This window comes from Falco naumanni, chromosome Z (assembly GCF_017639655.2).
Source record: "Falco naumanni isolate bFalNau1 chromosome Z, bFalNau1.pat, whole genome shotgun sequence".
Classification (NCBI taxonomy): Eukaryota; Metazoa; Chordata; class Aves; order Falconiformes; family Falconidae; genus Falco; species Falco naumanni.
Genome location: NC_054080.1, coordinates 59,184,318 through 59,199,763, shown reverse-complemented (window position 1 = coordinate 59,199,763; position 15,446 = coordinate 59,184,318). Strand labels below are relative to the sequence as shown.

General features: G+C 37.1%; 1 protein-coding gene across 9 annotated transcripts in view; it reads left to right on the top strand.

The window, feature by feature from the left end:
- ANKRD31 (ankyrin repeat domain 31) overlaps positions 1-15,446 on the top strand; it is a 75,589-nt gene that overhangs the window by 39,121 nt on the left and 21,022 nt on the right. For 7 of the 9 annotated variants that reach the window (XR_005825507.1, XM_040579060.1, XM_040579059.1 and 4 more), the window contains 7 exons: positions 4,946-5,137; positions 5,995-6,137; positions 8,109-8,268; positions 8,724-8,827; positions 9,600-9,681; positions 11,791-11,887; positions 14,535-14,952. Coding sequence is in view for 8 of the 9 variants with exons in the window: in XM_040579060.1 (XP_040434994.1) it covers positions 4,946-5,137; positions 5,995-6,137; positions 8,109-8,268; positions 8,724-8,827; positions 9,600-9,681; positions 11,791-11,887; positions 14,535-14,952 (1,196 nt within the window). In the remaining variant the exon portion in view is untranslated. The remainder of the gene's footprint in view (positions 1-4,945; positions 5,138-5,994; positions 6,138-8,108; positions 8,269-8,723; positions 8,828-9,599; positions 9,682-11,790; positions 11,888-14,534; positions 14,953-15,446) is intronic. The other 2 variants (XM_040579058.1, XM_040579065.1) reach the window with 2 other exon arrangements.

The window sequence follows — 15,446 nt, the reverse complement described above, 5'->3', positions numbered from 1 at the left end:
CGAGTTCCAAATACTTGAAATATTTCCAGAACTTCTGTACTTCATTTTACAGAATGCACATAATTAGTCTGTTTTTTTTTATGTTACATTCATCAGTCTTTGAGCTTTGTGGTAGGTGGGATGCAGGTTTTTAACTGAGAGCTTAAAATAACTTTAAATTGTTCCTTAGTTAACTGTGTTACATAAATGATAGCCTAAATAACACTAAAATTGCTCTCGTTTTATTTTACATATTACAGATCAAAGAAGAAAACCTTGGTCTCTGTATATTTGGTGTATATATATATATATATATATATATTCCCTTACATTTTGTAGACTGAGTCCTCATCAGGCACAAATTGGCATAGGCTCTTGTACGGTGTGCTTGTACATTTGGTTTTAACCGTAGTGTAGAAACAAACCTACTTATATGAGGATAAGGACCTAGCATCCTCTGGTAGTTATATTCTCTTCTGCCTGCACATACAGCTCTCTGTTTAGCAGTTTCATCCCATATTAAAAACTTGCATTTATCTTGTAGCCTTACCATCACAACAGAGTCCTGGTCCAGCTGATTACTCATGACAACCCCCAAGTATTTTTCACTCACTGCTTTTTTGGTAAAGCTGACAGCATCTTGTTTATGTTGTTTTCTTTTGAAACTAGAGAACTATAGCACTCAAGATTTACTAAAACCAAAACCTGTAGTTCAGATGGGATCCCTTTTCTCTTAAAACTTGCAAATGTAATATATCTGGACTGCTGATTTGATTTGGTATTCTCCTTAATTTGTGTCGAAATGTAAAGAACTGTGTTGTTAGATGATAGGAATTTGTTGTGCAGCTTTGCCTTGGTAGAATAGAGTATTTGTCTTTTCATATTACCCTAGACAATTCTGTCATTTCTCTCTAGTAATTAAAAGTTTTGGAATTATTTTTTCTGAGTTTGATAGATTTTAAAATACTGTCTTCTTAGGGCTTCAGCTGTCTGTGACTATCTCTTTGTGTTCTTTTGTTTTCCACAGAGATTTTCTACAACTACTCATTTATATTTGGTTCCATTCACTTCCCATTTTTTCATTTGTCATTTACTGTTGCTTTTTTAATTCCGTTCCTATGCCAGGTTAGTTTTTGAATTGGTGTAGCTTTTCATCTTGAGTGTGGGTTATGTTGTGAAATACTTACTAGCTATTACTCATATTTTCCTGCTGAAATGTTTTCTGTAAGCTGTTTCCAGTTCTGTGAAACTTTCTCTTTCAGGTAGCTACTGTCTCAATGTAAATGTATGCTTTGTATATACATATATAGGAAAAGGTGTTTTTTTCATTTATATATATATATAATATAGGTTTATAGAAGTGTGCATGAATGCATGTGTATTTATGTATGGCTATAACATTTGATTTATTTTTTCCAAGTGTGTGTAGCAAAAAATTTTAGTTTCTTCCTTGGACTGCAGTTATGTGTTTCTGGTTATGTCTTACTGGTTAAACTTTGGTTGCCTTTGAATGGGATGGAAATGAATGCTAGCATTAAGTATATTGTATATATTTAAAAAATCAATGGGATTCATGCTCCTACATGCATTAACTGCTTTTAAAACCAGAATATATATACAGAATATATATTTAAAATAATATGTATAACAAATTACACACCCACCTGTACAGGTGCGCACAATATGGACAAATACATCTGCACACATGCCATCAACTCATTTATTTACCTCTTTTGTTTGCTTAGTACCCTCCTTCTCTTTGGGGACTTTGTCTGGATGCTCACTAGTCTTATACGTTGAATTAAGGAGTCATTGGCTAATCTCTGCAGTGTCCTGCAACACATGACAAAAAAACATTCAGGAAATTGTGAAGTTCCTGCTGATCCTTTTCTTTTGGTAGTCATGGAATTTTTGTTCTCTTCTGCCTTCAGCTGTACAGAATACTGTTTCCTCTTCCTGTCTCAGGTGGCAGCTGGTTTTAAACCCATCTTAAGTTCCTGCTGTCTTGAGTTTCTGGACTGCAGGCTCATGTTTTCTTTTGGAAAGTGAAGTGAGAAGGAAAGGACTCATCATATTACTGCTCTCCAGTGTTTGGCCTTGCTGTCTGCATATTGGTTCCTCCTGTTGTAGGCATGCCTTTTTACTTCTTTCTGGAAAAAAAAAATCTATGGCATATCTGATATATGCCATCATCTACTGCTAAACATTGAACATAGAAAGTATTTCTTTCCCTGCAGTTGTTCTTTCCTGTAGCACCTATATTCCTGCTCAATTTTTATAATAAAGCCTATGTGCATTAATACATTTTTGGATTTTTTTCCTTTATATTTTTTCTTCCCTCCTCTCTCTCTTTACAATTATGATTTAAAAAAATCCTTTATTCCAAACATGTATCTTACATTTTGTTCTCCTGTGGAATAGCATTTCACAGATTACTTTTTCCTCCAAAGATACTCTTCAGGTATCTTTATTCAGCTAAAATGTGTTCCCTTCACCCCAGGAAAATGATGTTGTTTGAGAGGTGATGCAAGAAAGCATAGCCCTTCATACAGTTGAAGTCATTAATAGCTTTGGAGGCCAGGACAATGGCATTCAGATTGTAGCAGAAGAAAGTGGAAGATAGGATAATGTCTTCTGACTTGTGGGGTTTTCATTTTTTTTGCTGTCTCATGCCTTTTCCTCATCAACTGGCTTTTGTAGCTCATCTGATTTTTCCTGTGTCCCAGTGGTCTTCCTTATATTGTTGTATTCTTGCATAAAAATCTCTTCTTCCTAAATGATGCAGTGTCACTTTCATCTGCAGTCACTTCCTAGGCTCTCAGCATTCCTGTTCTGCTTATACAGAAGGAAGGTACAAACAGCTTGATTCTTTTCTTATAGTTCAGCCTGTGTAAGGAATTACTCATAGATGAATGCCGAAGCATTCAGATGTCTTTCTGAAGGAGGATATCCTTGCAGTTGTTGAGGTGTGGCAGCTTAATCTAGTCTGATTGCTGGTTACTGTAATCTCTTTGTACATGTGCTGACTGGATTTTGTATTTGCCATGTTCCTGATCTTTCCTGCTTATGACCCACCTAGCAATGTGTTCCGTGGAGGACAAGTATTTGGTGATTCACATACCAATGTCCCATTATGCTTTTGTGAATGTTTCCTAATGACCATGAAGAAAACTGTTGTGCATGACAACTTAACTGGAAAACTTTGCAATTATTTCTGTTCACGTGCAGCTGATATTGCTAAGGGTCATTAGCTTAATGGGCTGTTGTGTGCCTTGTTTTCCTCACACGTCTCTAAAAAGTCCCTAGGACATTCTCCCATGAATCAAAGGGGAAGAAAAGGAAGAACCAGAAAGTGGATGATCACTTTGGGAGTTCAGACTGAGAAGCTTTTAGACAAAACACAATACATTATCTTATAGAAAAGTAGGTCTCAGACTGGAGGAGTATTTCAGTAATGTGACTCCTCTGTGTGCTTTAAAATCTCAGTTTTCATTTGAAACAGAAACTCACTTTAGCTCTTCTGGCTGCGGCACAGTGCGGGCCAAGCACCCCAATGCAAATAGGGCTGCCCGAATGCTTTCTGACAGAATAGCCTATAGTGAGGGCCATGCTGCCGTAGTCTGGCTGCAGCAGTGCTTGAACAAGCTAGTTTGAAATTAGTACGGATAGATCCTCACTGTATGTGAGTCTTTAATATAGTTGCAGTATATCTTTCATGTTCTTCCAAACAGTTTTGTGTGAAAAGCTCAGTAGTTTACGTTAAAGGAAGGAAGCCTTGGAAAAGCAGTTTTTCCACAAGGCAGGAGGAGCCTGAAGAAAGGCAGCTGTCAAATCGTGGAAGGTGTTTGATAGTAATGGATACTGATAACTGAAAATAGTTCAGAAGACAGCTTGTCTGATGAGAAGAGGGAATGCTTGGGATGCAGCAACTAATTGTTCATAGGAATCATTAAAAAAACTTGGCTAGAGTTGCAAAATGCTTATTAAAACCCTTAAATTTTCCTGGTTTTGGAAGAATTACAGATTTTCAAGAAATCAGAGAAAGAACACTGAACTTTAGAAAAAAATCTGATAGCACAGTATTATAACAACGGGAAGAGGAGTTTAAAAAAAGCTAGTATGCATGGTAGAGCTTCTGAAGTTTTATACACCATCTTTTTGGTAGCAGTTTCTGTGGGGGGTGGGGGTGGGGGGTGGTTGTCCGTACTTTATACACAGAATCAGTACTTTTTAAATCTGTTTTTTTTCTTTGTATCCCTTACAATTTTATATGCCTGTTACCTGAAGCCTCAGAATTAGGATCTGTCTGATGATGACATGGTAGAATGTAAAGTGAACGTTGTTTGTTTTGTGGATCACTAAGAGAAGGATTCAGTCAAGTTTATTTACAGTTATGGGCCCAGTCCAGCACAGGTTTAATTGGAAGGCAGTTCAGCTATGTTACGACAATCAAAGATTGGTAATCAGTCTACAGGACTTCAAATCACAACTGTAAAAATACATTATGTAGAAACCTATCTTTTCCCTGATAAAGAATTAGGAATGGAAAAGAGGTGGTGGTCAAGTCAATGTCATTTCTTAAATAACTCTATGTAGGTACTTTATATATTTAGCAGGCATGTCTGGTAACTTGAAAACAGTCCACAGAGAAATGTAACGTACTCCCCACCTCTATACAGTATAAAACTTCAACCTTGTTACCGTTTTTGTTGATCCCTAATTCACTGTACACTTGTTAAGTCATCCAGATTTGAACTGTAAATTCTTTTGTATAGGGTCTGTTTGTTACCTGAGCTGTTATGCAGTATGTTCTAACCTTTTGATATAGTCAGTTAATGTTTTTGAATAATTAAGGCTGCAGTATTGTGCACATTTACATCAATTCAAATGAATTACAAAGTTAATTCCTTGTTTATAATGAAACATTTTTTTTGTGGTTTCTAATGAACACCTGCTATGTGTTTAGAATCCTCCCGATCTACCAGAAAAGAAGCGGTAATTTTATGTGGTACCTGTAATGTAAGAGCGGGGAGAAAGAAGGTGAAGAGAAATGAAAAAGGGGAAACTCAGCTGCATATTGCTGCTAGGAGAGGAGATTTGTCTTTGGTGAAGACTCTAATATCATCTGGAATTTGTGTCAATGAACAGGACTATGCAGGTTTGAAAATGACTCTTTTATGGGCTTGTTTTAAGATACAAATTTATGTAATTTATAGTATATGTAGTTTTTTATAATTTGTGTAATTTTAATATAATTATGGATCCTTGATTTATGATGTAATTGTGAGGGGGAAAGGAAGTAATTCAAGAAGTGCAAGCACAATCAGTGAATCCCTGGATTTTGTATGTCAGCATGGAGCTAATATAGCCTTTTTCTTATCAGGGACATCGATCAGGTCTTGTTCATCTGCTGAAGAGCACATTATCAGAGATACATATGGAGGGTGGACTTGAAAGTTTGGTGGAAGAACTAATGTGTATGCAGATGAATATATACATGTGTGAAGCACATTCATACAAGTCTTACTTCCTTGGGAAATAAGGACAAAAATCAGATTACAAGATTATTTCTTCTTTTTTTTTTCCTACCTAAATGTATAATGCATTTCTGGTTTTATAGTCGCAGAATGGATGCTATTCTATTTTGGATGCCTGGCAGACCTGATGTTATAAAATGCCACTGGGATTAGAAATCAGGCTATTAATATTATGCTTCTGAGCTTTTAGAGTCTTTCTACTCTATTGTTTGTTTCTTTTATTATTTTTAGTAGTGTAGTAGAAACGTAAACAATATTTTTCTGCTTAATATTGGATACGTTTTTCTCTAAAGCAAGCTAAATTACACAGGAAATAATTCACATTGGCATTTCAAGGTGATTGCTAGTATAAGTTTTATCTTAAAGATAGTCCATTGCTTATAGTACAGCAAACACAGCAAAATGTATGATCACTAATTAGTAATATGTGGGGATCTTTCCAAATCAGATGCATGCTGTGTCATCTTGCTTTTATTAGGTTGGACAGCAATTCATGAAGCTTCCAATGGGGGATTTACTGAAGTGATCTTAGAATTACTGAAAGCTGGTGCTAATGTTAACAGCAGAAGCATGGATGGTATTTTGCCAATACACGATGCTGTTTTTTGCAACTATTTAGAGGTATCTTTTTCTTTTACATTAGATCCTGAACCTGATTTCCAGCAGATGGTCAGCAAAGCACAATCCTCATTTAAATAAGGAAAGTCAAAGTTACTAGTACAATTCTAGTGTAGAATTGCATTTAGGAAATAAACCAATATTATTTAAAGTGATCAAAATTAAAGAAATATTTTTCAATAGTGACAGTTGAGATTGTATAGTTACTTGACTTTTTCAGTCCATCAGACAACTCAGAAAAACTCAGAAGTCCCTGTGGTTCTCTCCTACTTATTGCCCTTTTAAAAATTACTACTGAAATTGAGCATTCTTAATTTGGTTGTCTAGTCCAACCTCCCTGCCATGGGCAGAGGCATCTTTCACTAGATCAGCTTGCCCAGAGCCACATCCAACCTGACTTGGAACACTTCCATTGATGAGCTATCCTTAGCTTCTCTGGGCAATCTATTCCAGTGTTTCAACACTCTAATTGTAAAAAATTTCTTCTTTGTAAAGAAAAAAGCCCTAGGTCTGTTGTTTAAAAATCACCCCCCCCCCCCCCCCCCTTTTTTTTTTTTTTTCATTAACTGGTCCCTTCCAACCAGACTGTTCAATGGTTGTGTAGAATAGAATAGACTATTTCAGTTGGAAGAGACCTACAACAATTTTCTAGTGAAGCTGCCTGACCACTTCAGGGCTGACCAGGAGTTAAAGCATGTTGCTAAGGGCATTGGTCAAATGCCTCTTGCACACTGACAGGCTTGGGACATTGACTGCCTTTCTAGGAAGCCTGTTCCAGTGTTTGACCACTGTCTTGGTAAAGAAATGTTTCTGCTGTCCAGTCTGAACCTCCCCTGGTGCAGCTTTGAACCGTTCCCACATGTCCTGTCACTGGATACCTGGGAGAAGAGATCAGCACTGCCCTCTCCACTTCTGCTCCTACAGCTTCCTAGCTGTAGAGATTAATGAAGTCACCCCTCATCTTCTTTTTCTCCAAACTAGACAAACCCATGTCCTTAGCCATGCCTCATATGCATGCCTTCCAGACCTTTCACCACCTTTTCTTGCCCTTTTCTGGATGCATTTGAGGACCTTCACATTCTTCTTAAATTGTGGGGCCCAGAACATCACACTAATAAAATATTGTTTTGGCACAGTGACTTCCAGGGAGCTCAGCATAAAAATGTGATGCCAAACTGGCTCAAACATAGCATTTCTTGTTCTTGTCAGAAGAGCTGATCCTTCATCAAGTTTATCTTTTCTGTGAGCAAAGATGAAATTAATGGGGTGATTTTGCAGACCTGGTGCCAAACTGTCAGCAGGGTTCTTGCAAACATGTAAGCTATTATTCAGTATTGTGCAAGAAAACTGATAGGGAAGATTCTGAACTTCTAGAGACGATTCTCTTTCTGATACATTCTGATGCTTAACAGCATTCTGAATGAAAGAAAGAAGAAATGCTAAAGATGAGACATCATAGGTATGAAAATTCTTTACCATCCAAGCTCTGACCTCATCAACACTTTCATATGATCTGAATTTTAGGGGGTAATGATTCATTAACTGATGCCGCTAATCTCGTTGCCACATTTTGTGATTAAGCAGACTTGCAAGTGGTTTGGAATTAGGAAAAAAAATCATCAGTGCACATAACCAAACTATTAAATACTTATAAATACAAACCCACTATTAAATACTTTAAAAATCCACTTCTTTTCTGCATTTCAATCTTAATAAATTTGACTGGTTCCTTTTAATTTAGATATATGAAGTTTTGTAATTGCTCTCTATAACAATACCATAATAGCCAATTAAACTTGTTTTTTTAATTGGGATTGCAATTAATTGCAAATTGGGATTGCAAAATTGGGAAGTTCTAGAGTATCTGGTTTGTATCTTTATTAGTTGTGATTTATGATAGATAAAACACGTATAGTTGTATTAGAAGTCCTCAACAAGAATTACAACAATACTAATAATATTAATATATAATAGGCAGCCAGGATTCTGCTACAGCATGGAGCAGATCCTTGTGAGAGGGATGGTTCAGGGAAAAGTGCTCTGGATAAAGCTTGTGATGATGAAATGCAAGAATTGCTGAAGTCTTACTGCGCTATGGACCGTGTACTTCCTGTTGAGACTACTGAAGTTCCAGGTATGTTGGTTTCATAATGTAAATCATAGGATTACCCTGTAGTCTTAAGGAAAAACTGTACATTAGAATGCTGCAGATTTGCAGAGCTGTGTATTTCCTGGCACCTACAGTTTTAACTCTATTAATTACTGAATTTTGCTTACTTATTTTCTGAAAATAGGATATAAGAAGTTGGTTGTTTTTTTTCCCTGAGAGAACAAGCTATAAGGACATATTTGGCCCTTCAGAATTTTTTTATTATGCATACTTCCCTTCATAGGAACCTTGTGTTTTTGAAGGTGGTAGCTTTAAAGACTTACTTCCTTATGCTACCTAAATTTGATCTCATTTACATATACAAGGTATTTTTTTATAATGTGATCTGCCATTGCACCTTAGTAACCTGTATTAGCTATTCTAACCTATTATGCTCCTGCAAATTAATTTTAAATTCTATTTATTTTTTAATTGCATAGAAAGGAAATGTTCTTCTAGCTCAAGAAGATCAAAAAGTTCTTATTGCTACTACTGTAAAAATGATGATGCAGCTTTGGAGCCACAACGTGAGAAATACAATGTGGTAAATACAGATAACAGAGTTTTGTTAAACTGCTTCATAGTGTAGCACTGCATGATGTAATTTGCTGACTGAATTATATGAAAATATCATTTAAATAATTAACCCTCTAGGATGTATGTAAAAAAGAGCGTCATGCAGGTTGTATTACAGTATATAAGCTGTGGTGTACAGTATATAAGTGTGTTTATCACCACTTCTCTCTTTTCATGATCTCTGTGCACATTCATTTGTACAAACTGTAGTCAATACTTACATACGATTATTGCCTATATCAATAGAAAAAGTTTGGGGATCCTGAGACTTTTATCACATTTCCAAAATGGGTCCTTGAAAGAGTAATGATTTTTCTTCATGATAATGAAGATATTTAGAAATTGTTTAATCTTAATTTAAAACAGCCAGGAAGTTTTTTTATAGAAGTTTTATGTTAGGGGGGCTTTTAATGGTATCTGTACGCTATGTCTGCATTGTCTAGGTGAGGCTGTCATGGTGAAATTCACTGTCTGATCCCTGCAGTGTGCTCGGAGGTGGGACTCTGAGCATGGACTGGTTTGAATGTCTGGGTGAAACCAGGCTGTGACAGCCCCTTGCAGAGCATACCCTTGGTGGCACTGTGTATGTCTATCCTAACAGTGCCCCCATTGCCTTTAATTCTCTGCCTGGAATGATCCAAGTCCACCAGTACTTATCCTGCAGGCCATGCACGTTGGCCTTTGTTTTATATGGTGCACTTGGCTTTACTTCTTACTGTCATTTCTATGTGTCTTAACAGGAAACTGTTGCTGCTATACAATGTGTAGAAAAGGAGCAAAAAGAACTGTTGCTGCCTGAATTGAGAACTTCCAAACATGCAGGTAGGTGTAAATTCAAGTTGTTTCAATATTTTTGGGAGGGTAATTACCTTTTGTAATATAATTGGTTTTAAAATAGTGTAGCATGTAATATATTTGAGTATGTCCTCTGGAAATTTCAGCTTCAGAGAATAAGATTTTCAGCTCCCAGGTAGGTGCATTTCCTGAAATACTTCCAGTTTACCTAGGAATGAATATGATGACAAGAAAGGGCAGCATGCTGCTTGGAGGCATGTGTTTCAAGTCAAACTAATCATATAAAAAGGGCTCATTAGATAAACGTGCACACTGTTGGCAACATTATTCAGTTAGAAGTCCATGAGCCCCTCTGTACATGCTGTCTTTGTGTAAAGTAACAGATGCAGCATTTTCATTCTAGTGTGGCTGGACTTTCAGGAGCCTAAAATAATTTATGAGTGAAAAAAGATAAATCTTTAAGTTAGACACTGTGGATGATGGGCAGTTCCAGAAATGCTGGTTCTTAGGAGTGTAATTTGTCCTAGGCCATCAAATCTCAGTTCACATTAATCTCAAGAGCCTGACATCTTAGGAGATCACAGTGCTGGTGCTGTGTAGCAGTTTGAGCCTGTTGTGTCTGTTCCATGGTAGTTCAAGTAGCAAAGCTTGCTGCAGGAAAGCCTTTGACCAAAGTCTCTCTCCCCAGCTACCCTTATGATCTAGGCAGGGCTATTTACTTTAAAGCAGTTGATGCCCATGGAACAGTTTTGCTTTGTGACAGAAAGGAAGGGGTTTTTAAAATTTGTTTTCCTGAATATAGGGTGGAGCTTTCAAATGATATTTAAAATATTAAAAATATTAAAATCTTTAACAATAAATGTGCAATATGGTATTATGCAGATTTATAGCTTCCAGCTAAAACTTGTGGTGTATGAACTGTTAATTAAAATCGATATATTTTCTTGAAAAGTGTTTGACAACAGGTAGATGATACAATAGGCAGAAGCCTATAGACAGAGATCGGTGCCATTCCATGAAGGAGCAAAATAAAACTATTATAGTTTTCCTGTTTGGAGGTGTGAGAAAAATGATCATGGTGATCTGTTACCTCTGCTGACAAAACATTAATAATGCAGCATGTCTTAAACTAAGTCATTGTTACTACTTGTGAAGAGGCACAAGACTGAACAAGAACATAGAAGTACATTGACAAGCTTTTAACACAGAATAAAATCCTCAAGGTATTTGCATGCAGTACAACCTACTGTAAATAAAAGATTCAAATTCCCTCTTAAGCTGTGCTATAAGACCAATATTTTCATATTTTTCTATTTTAATAAGTAAATACTAGTAGATACTATGAAACAGATTTGGGGAAACATTTTTTAAATGCCATTTTTAATCCTGTAATTTCCCAGTTTAATGATTATGGAAAGCTTGTATTTCTTGGTTTAGGAATTTCAGGATTTAGATTACATATTTAGCATATTATCCCAGTGGTATATGCTGGTTATGACTTCTGAGCTCTCCCTTATGTTATATGGCTAAGAGATAGGGCATATAAAGAAAAATCTGTAATTCTTCTTCTCTTAGAAAAATAGAGCTCACAAAAAGGGACAATTTATAACTCATTTTATAATAAGGATTTGAAACTGTGTACAACTGTGATACATATGTTTTTATCATTATATGTAACTTGGAACAGTCAAGCTTATTAAGCTGTTTTATAATACCTCAAGCATAAAGGTTTTAGCAATGTTCCTAAGATTGTATAATTCCTGTAGGTAGCCTCACATATAATAGTCATGTTATGTAGCTCCTTGCAACACAAGGAACTTCATAACTTTCAGTGCTGATCATCCGTAACACATTTCTTTAATCTGTCCTGTGCTCTTAGTAATTTCCTAGAGAAGCACTGCTGCTTAAAAATTTCCCAGTACTTGGACTATTTCCTTCATAAATTAAACTTGTATTTAGTTCTTTCTATGATGAATTTCATTGAAAGTGCTCTAATTGTAAAGAGTTATCAGATGTATGCATGACAGTATAAGGTACTGCTGTAAAAATTGTCCATACATTGGCTGTGTATTTGCTACATTAATTTTCTATTGCTTATGGCAATCATAATTTTGATTATATCAAAATATTGGACAGATGCGTCTATGCAAAGGCAGCCGCAGATGGAAGATACTTCGAGTGAAATACTCATAGAACAGAAAACAGAAAGAGATACCCTTCCTAAAAAATACAGGTAAGTAGAACAGAAGGATATAGGAAGAAGATATAGGAAGCTATTCTTTATAGCAATAGTGATACAGGTTTTTAGGAGGTTAGCATGTAGGAAACTATTGTTTATATCAATAGTAATACAGGTTGTTAGAAGGTTAGCATACAGGAGAACGCAAATAAAACTACGTGGTTTTCATTCAGATTTTGCAGATGCATCATCCATATTGGCTTCAGTTACATCCAGTAAGTGTTTACTTCAAGGAGGAACTTCAGGGTTGAGCTAACACATACTAATCAGTTCCTGTGCACACAGCAGGCATTGAAATAAGGTAGTGAACATACAAAAGGTATGGAAAAATACCTAAGCAGAAATTAGGAAGTGGAGGTACTGGGTAATTAGATTACTTTTGCAGCATCATGGAGAAAAGCAGTAGCAACTCAGAAATTACTTTTAGTGTCCTGCCTCTGGGTTTTTTTCTTTAGCACCTCTAGATGGGCAATGTTCAACCAACAGCCTGCAAGGGCCATTTAGAGCAATGGCTTGAAGCATACTTGCAGCCATTCCTTTTTTGTGAGGACACTTCAAATGTGAGCTGGGAGTGCTCACCTCGGTGTGAACATGGACTATGTGAATTGTTGGCACCCTGCTGCTAGCTCTCACAAGGCCTTTTTTTAATTCTTTCTAAGAGGGACTACCTGAATGCTAGTCATACGGTGAGTGCTCAGCTAACAAGTTAGCAGGTGTTCAAGGATGCTTCTAGGCCATCTGATGAGGATGTCTATGTATTATTTGTGTGAGCAGTGTTAGTCATGCAAGTTTAGTCAAGTAAAAGCAACAGCATACAGCTTTCAGGTATTTCCATGGCAAAACTTATAAGCTGGTTGTGCGGAGAGACTGAAACATTTCTGTCACAGACCATTTCGCTAGCTATAAAATGTAAGGTATGTAGATTACGCAGATAATTAAAAAAAAAGAAAGGGTTTTGTGTGAAGAGAAGTTAGGGTTCCAAACCATCCTTGTGAATGAACTAGTGAGTGAATTAAGAAACCAGAACAGTAAAATTAATATCTACACAAACTTAACTGTCTTCTAATATTGAGAATGAAACTCTGTTCCAGAGTGAAGTGGTAAGTATTTCTGGGTATTGCAGATACCCTGCAGCTAGTGCAACAGCTGTCCATGAACAGTAATGAGCTACATGCCCAATTACATTGCATTTCCTTTTCATTACTTACATGGTGAACATTTTATTTTAAACTAATTAGCATATAAGCTTTTGTCACATGATACATCAGTGCATCGTGACAAAAAAAGGAAGCATCATCACATTTTCCATCTTTCTGGTGTTCAGTTAGTTGGCCCAGGGAGAGATACTACTGACACTTTTCCATTTCTGTCTCTTCCTTTGAAGATAGTGAGATGTGTCTCTCACCAAAGAAAAATGAGCAAAAAAAAAAGCATCATATTTGTTAATGGCTGTAAGTTACTTTGCCTTTGTCATTTTAGTTAAACTATCTTTGCCTTTTCAGTTGCAGCTCCTCATATACCTGTATAGCAGTAAAGCAGCAAAACTTCCCTGAAGCAACATTGCTAGAAACGTGTGTAGATTTTCACTGGCCTGTGTAGGAATCCGTAGGTGTCAAGGCCTACTCATATCAGTGATTAACCGTATGCTGATTTGTTGATTGTATCATGGATTCTAAACACATGTAATAGCAAGCAATACTGGAGTACAGACACTGCTACCGTCACGCTGTAATTTGGCTGTCCTTGTTCTGCACCAGCTAGTTGTGCTGGACTACTGTCATGATGCCCTCAACACACTGTCTCTTCTGAGACTGGGGTGGTGTTACTTGCATGGCACCTCTGCTATGGGTGGAGTTTGAAGTACACCATGCTGCTGTTCATGTTCCCACACCTTGTTGTACTCTCCTGTCTTCCCAACATGGTGCCAGAGTGGAAGTGCAATCACTTGTCCCCATGAGGGGGAGTTAGGAGAAAGAAGTATTATGCTGGGCGGGTGGCTCATGTGCCAAAGGAAGCAGGTGGAATAAAGAATTGCCTTCCATCAGGAAGGAGGTGAAGTCCCCCAGGGAAGGAATCTCACAGGGAGACCAGCTCAGCTAGGGAGCAGGGTCTGATGGAGGGAGAGACATTCCCAAATTAACATACATCTTTAACTGCTCTGTCTTCTTTTCTTAATAGTCATGTAGTAATATTAAAATTGTGGCTTCATAAAATATTTCATTATGTACACCATAGAAAAATTCTGATAGTATCATCCTTTAGTAGCTCGTTCTGACCTCATTTTAAAAGGCTCCAAATTAGAGCTGCAAAGGCATTGAATTCAATGAACTGTTGTGATTTGTGGTGATAAAAGAGCAGCCAGTGATATAATAACAGACCCATTTTAGGCCCTATGAATTCAGGGTGGTGTGGGAGGGCAAGGCTATTACTGAAGTTTTGGTGCTTTGCATCCTCCTTCTAGACAGGATTCTGCAGTTTATTGAGCGTCAGCCTGGGATTTGAACTATAAAATTCATATGTGATAAAAAGATTGTTCAAATTTTAGATGTTGGCAGAGTCCTTTGAAACAGTGCTGTTCTTCTTTATTTTGTGTTTACAGTAACTCTGATGTCCTTACTCTTACTTTTATAATTTTCTGTAGGTCTTCAGTGGAATCTTTTAAAAAAGGAGCACTGAGGAAACAATCAGATAATCTTGCTTCTAGGCAAAACCAGGAAGAATTCGTCCAGAAATCACAAAATTACAGAAAAACAAAGCAAGTGTTCAGTGCATCATGTTCAGAGAAGCAAATCACAAACTTAGTTTCCCATGCAAATGATAAAAGACAAAGTTTAACTGCTGATGAAATTGTGTGTCCTGAGGTAGTTGCATTTAATATGGGGCTTGGTGCCAGCATGCCTAGTGGGAACAGAGTAGAAGCACCTCTCTTTTTAGAAAATAGATTTCCAGCTCAGGAAAGCAGCCGACATCCACACAGCTTCTTGGATGAGACAGGAGCAAATAAAGAAGCAATTACAAGGAAAGAGGCTTCTGATCATGCTTTGGCATCTGAAAACAGTGTGAGAGAATATCCCTTTGACAACATGTCAAGGCTGACAAATGCTGTAGAAGTGGTGACATTGCCTTCAGAACATACTGTTTCCACTGCTAAAGTGAAGCGTTCACAACAAAAAGACATTGATTGTGTACCCTTTGCAGAACAAGGAAACAAGTCTTTAACCCCCACTTCAGTGACCAATGCATTAAATATTGTAGGACCCCGAGGCACTGTTGTCAATAGCAATGTCTGTCAGCCAGGCAGTGACTGCCAGCAGGTTCTTACAGATGAGAACCTACACAGATATGTATATAAGAGAGAAGCTTTCCAGCAGCAGCAGCAGCAAGTAATTTTGTCAACATCTACAAAGAACTTCCCTAATACTCTGCAGCAAGCGATCCCTCAGAGTAGTGAGAACTCATGTAATGCTGGCTCAGCGCTTACAAATCTTATACCAAAAACAGATTATCCAGTAAACTTTGGTGAGAAATCTTCCCAGAGCAATAGTAATCAAGA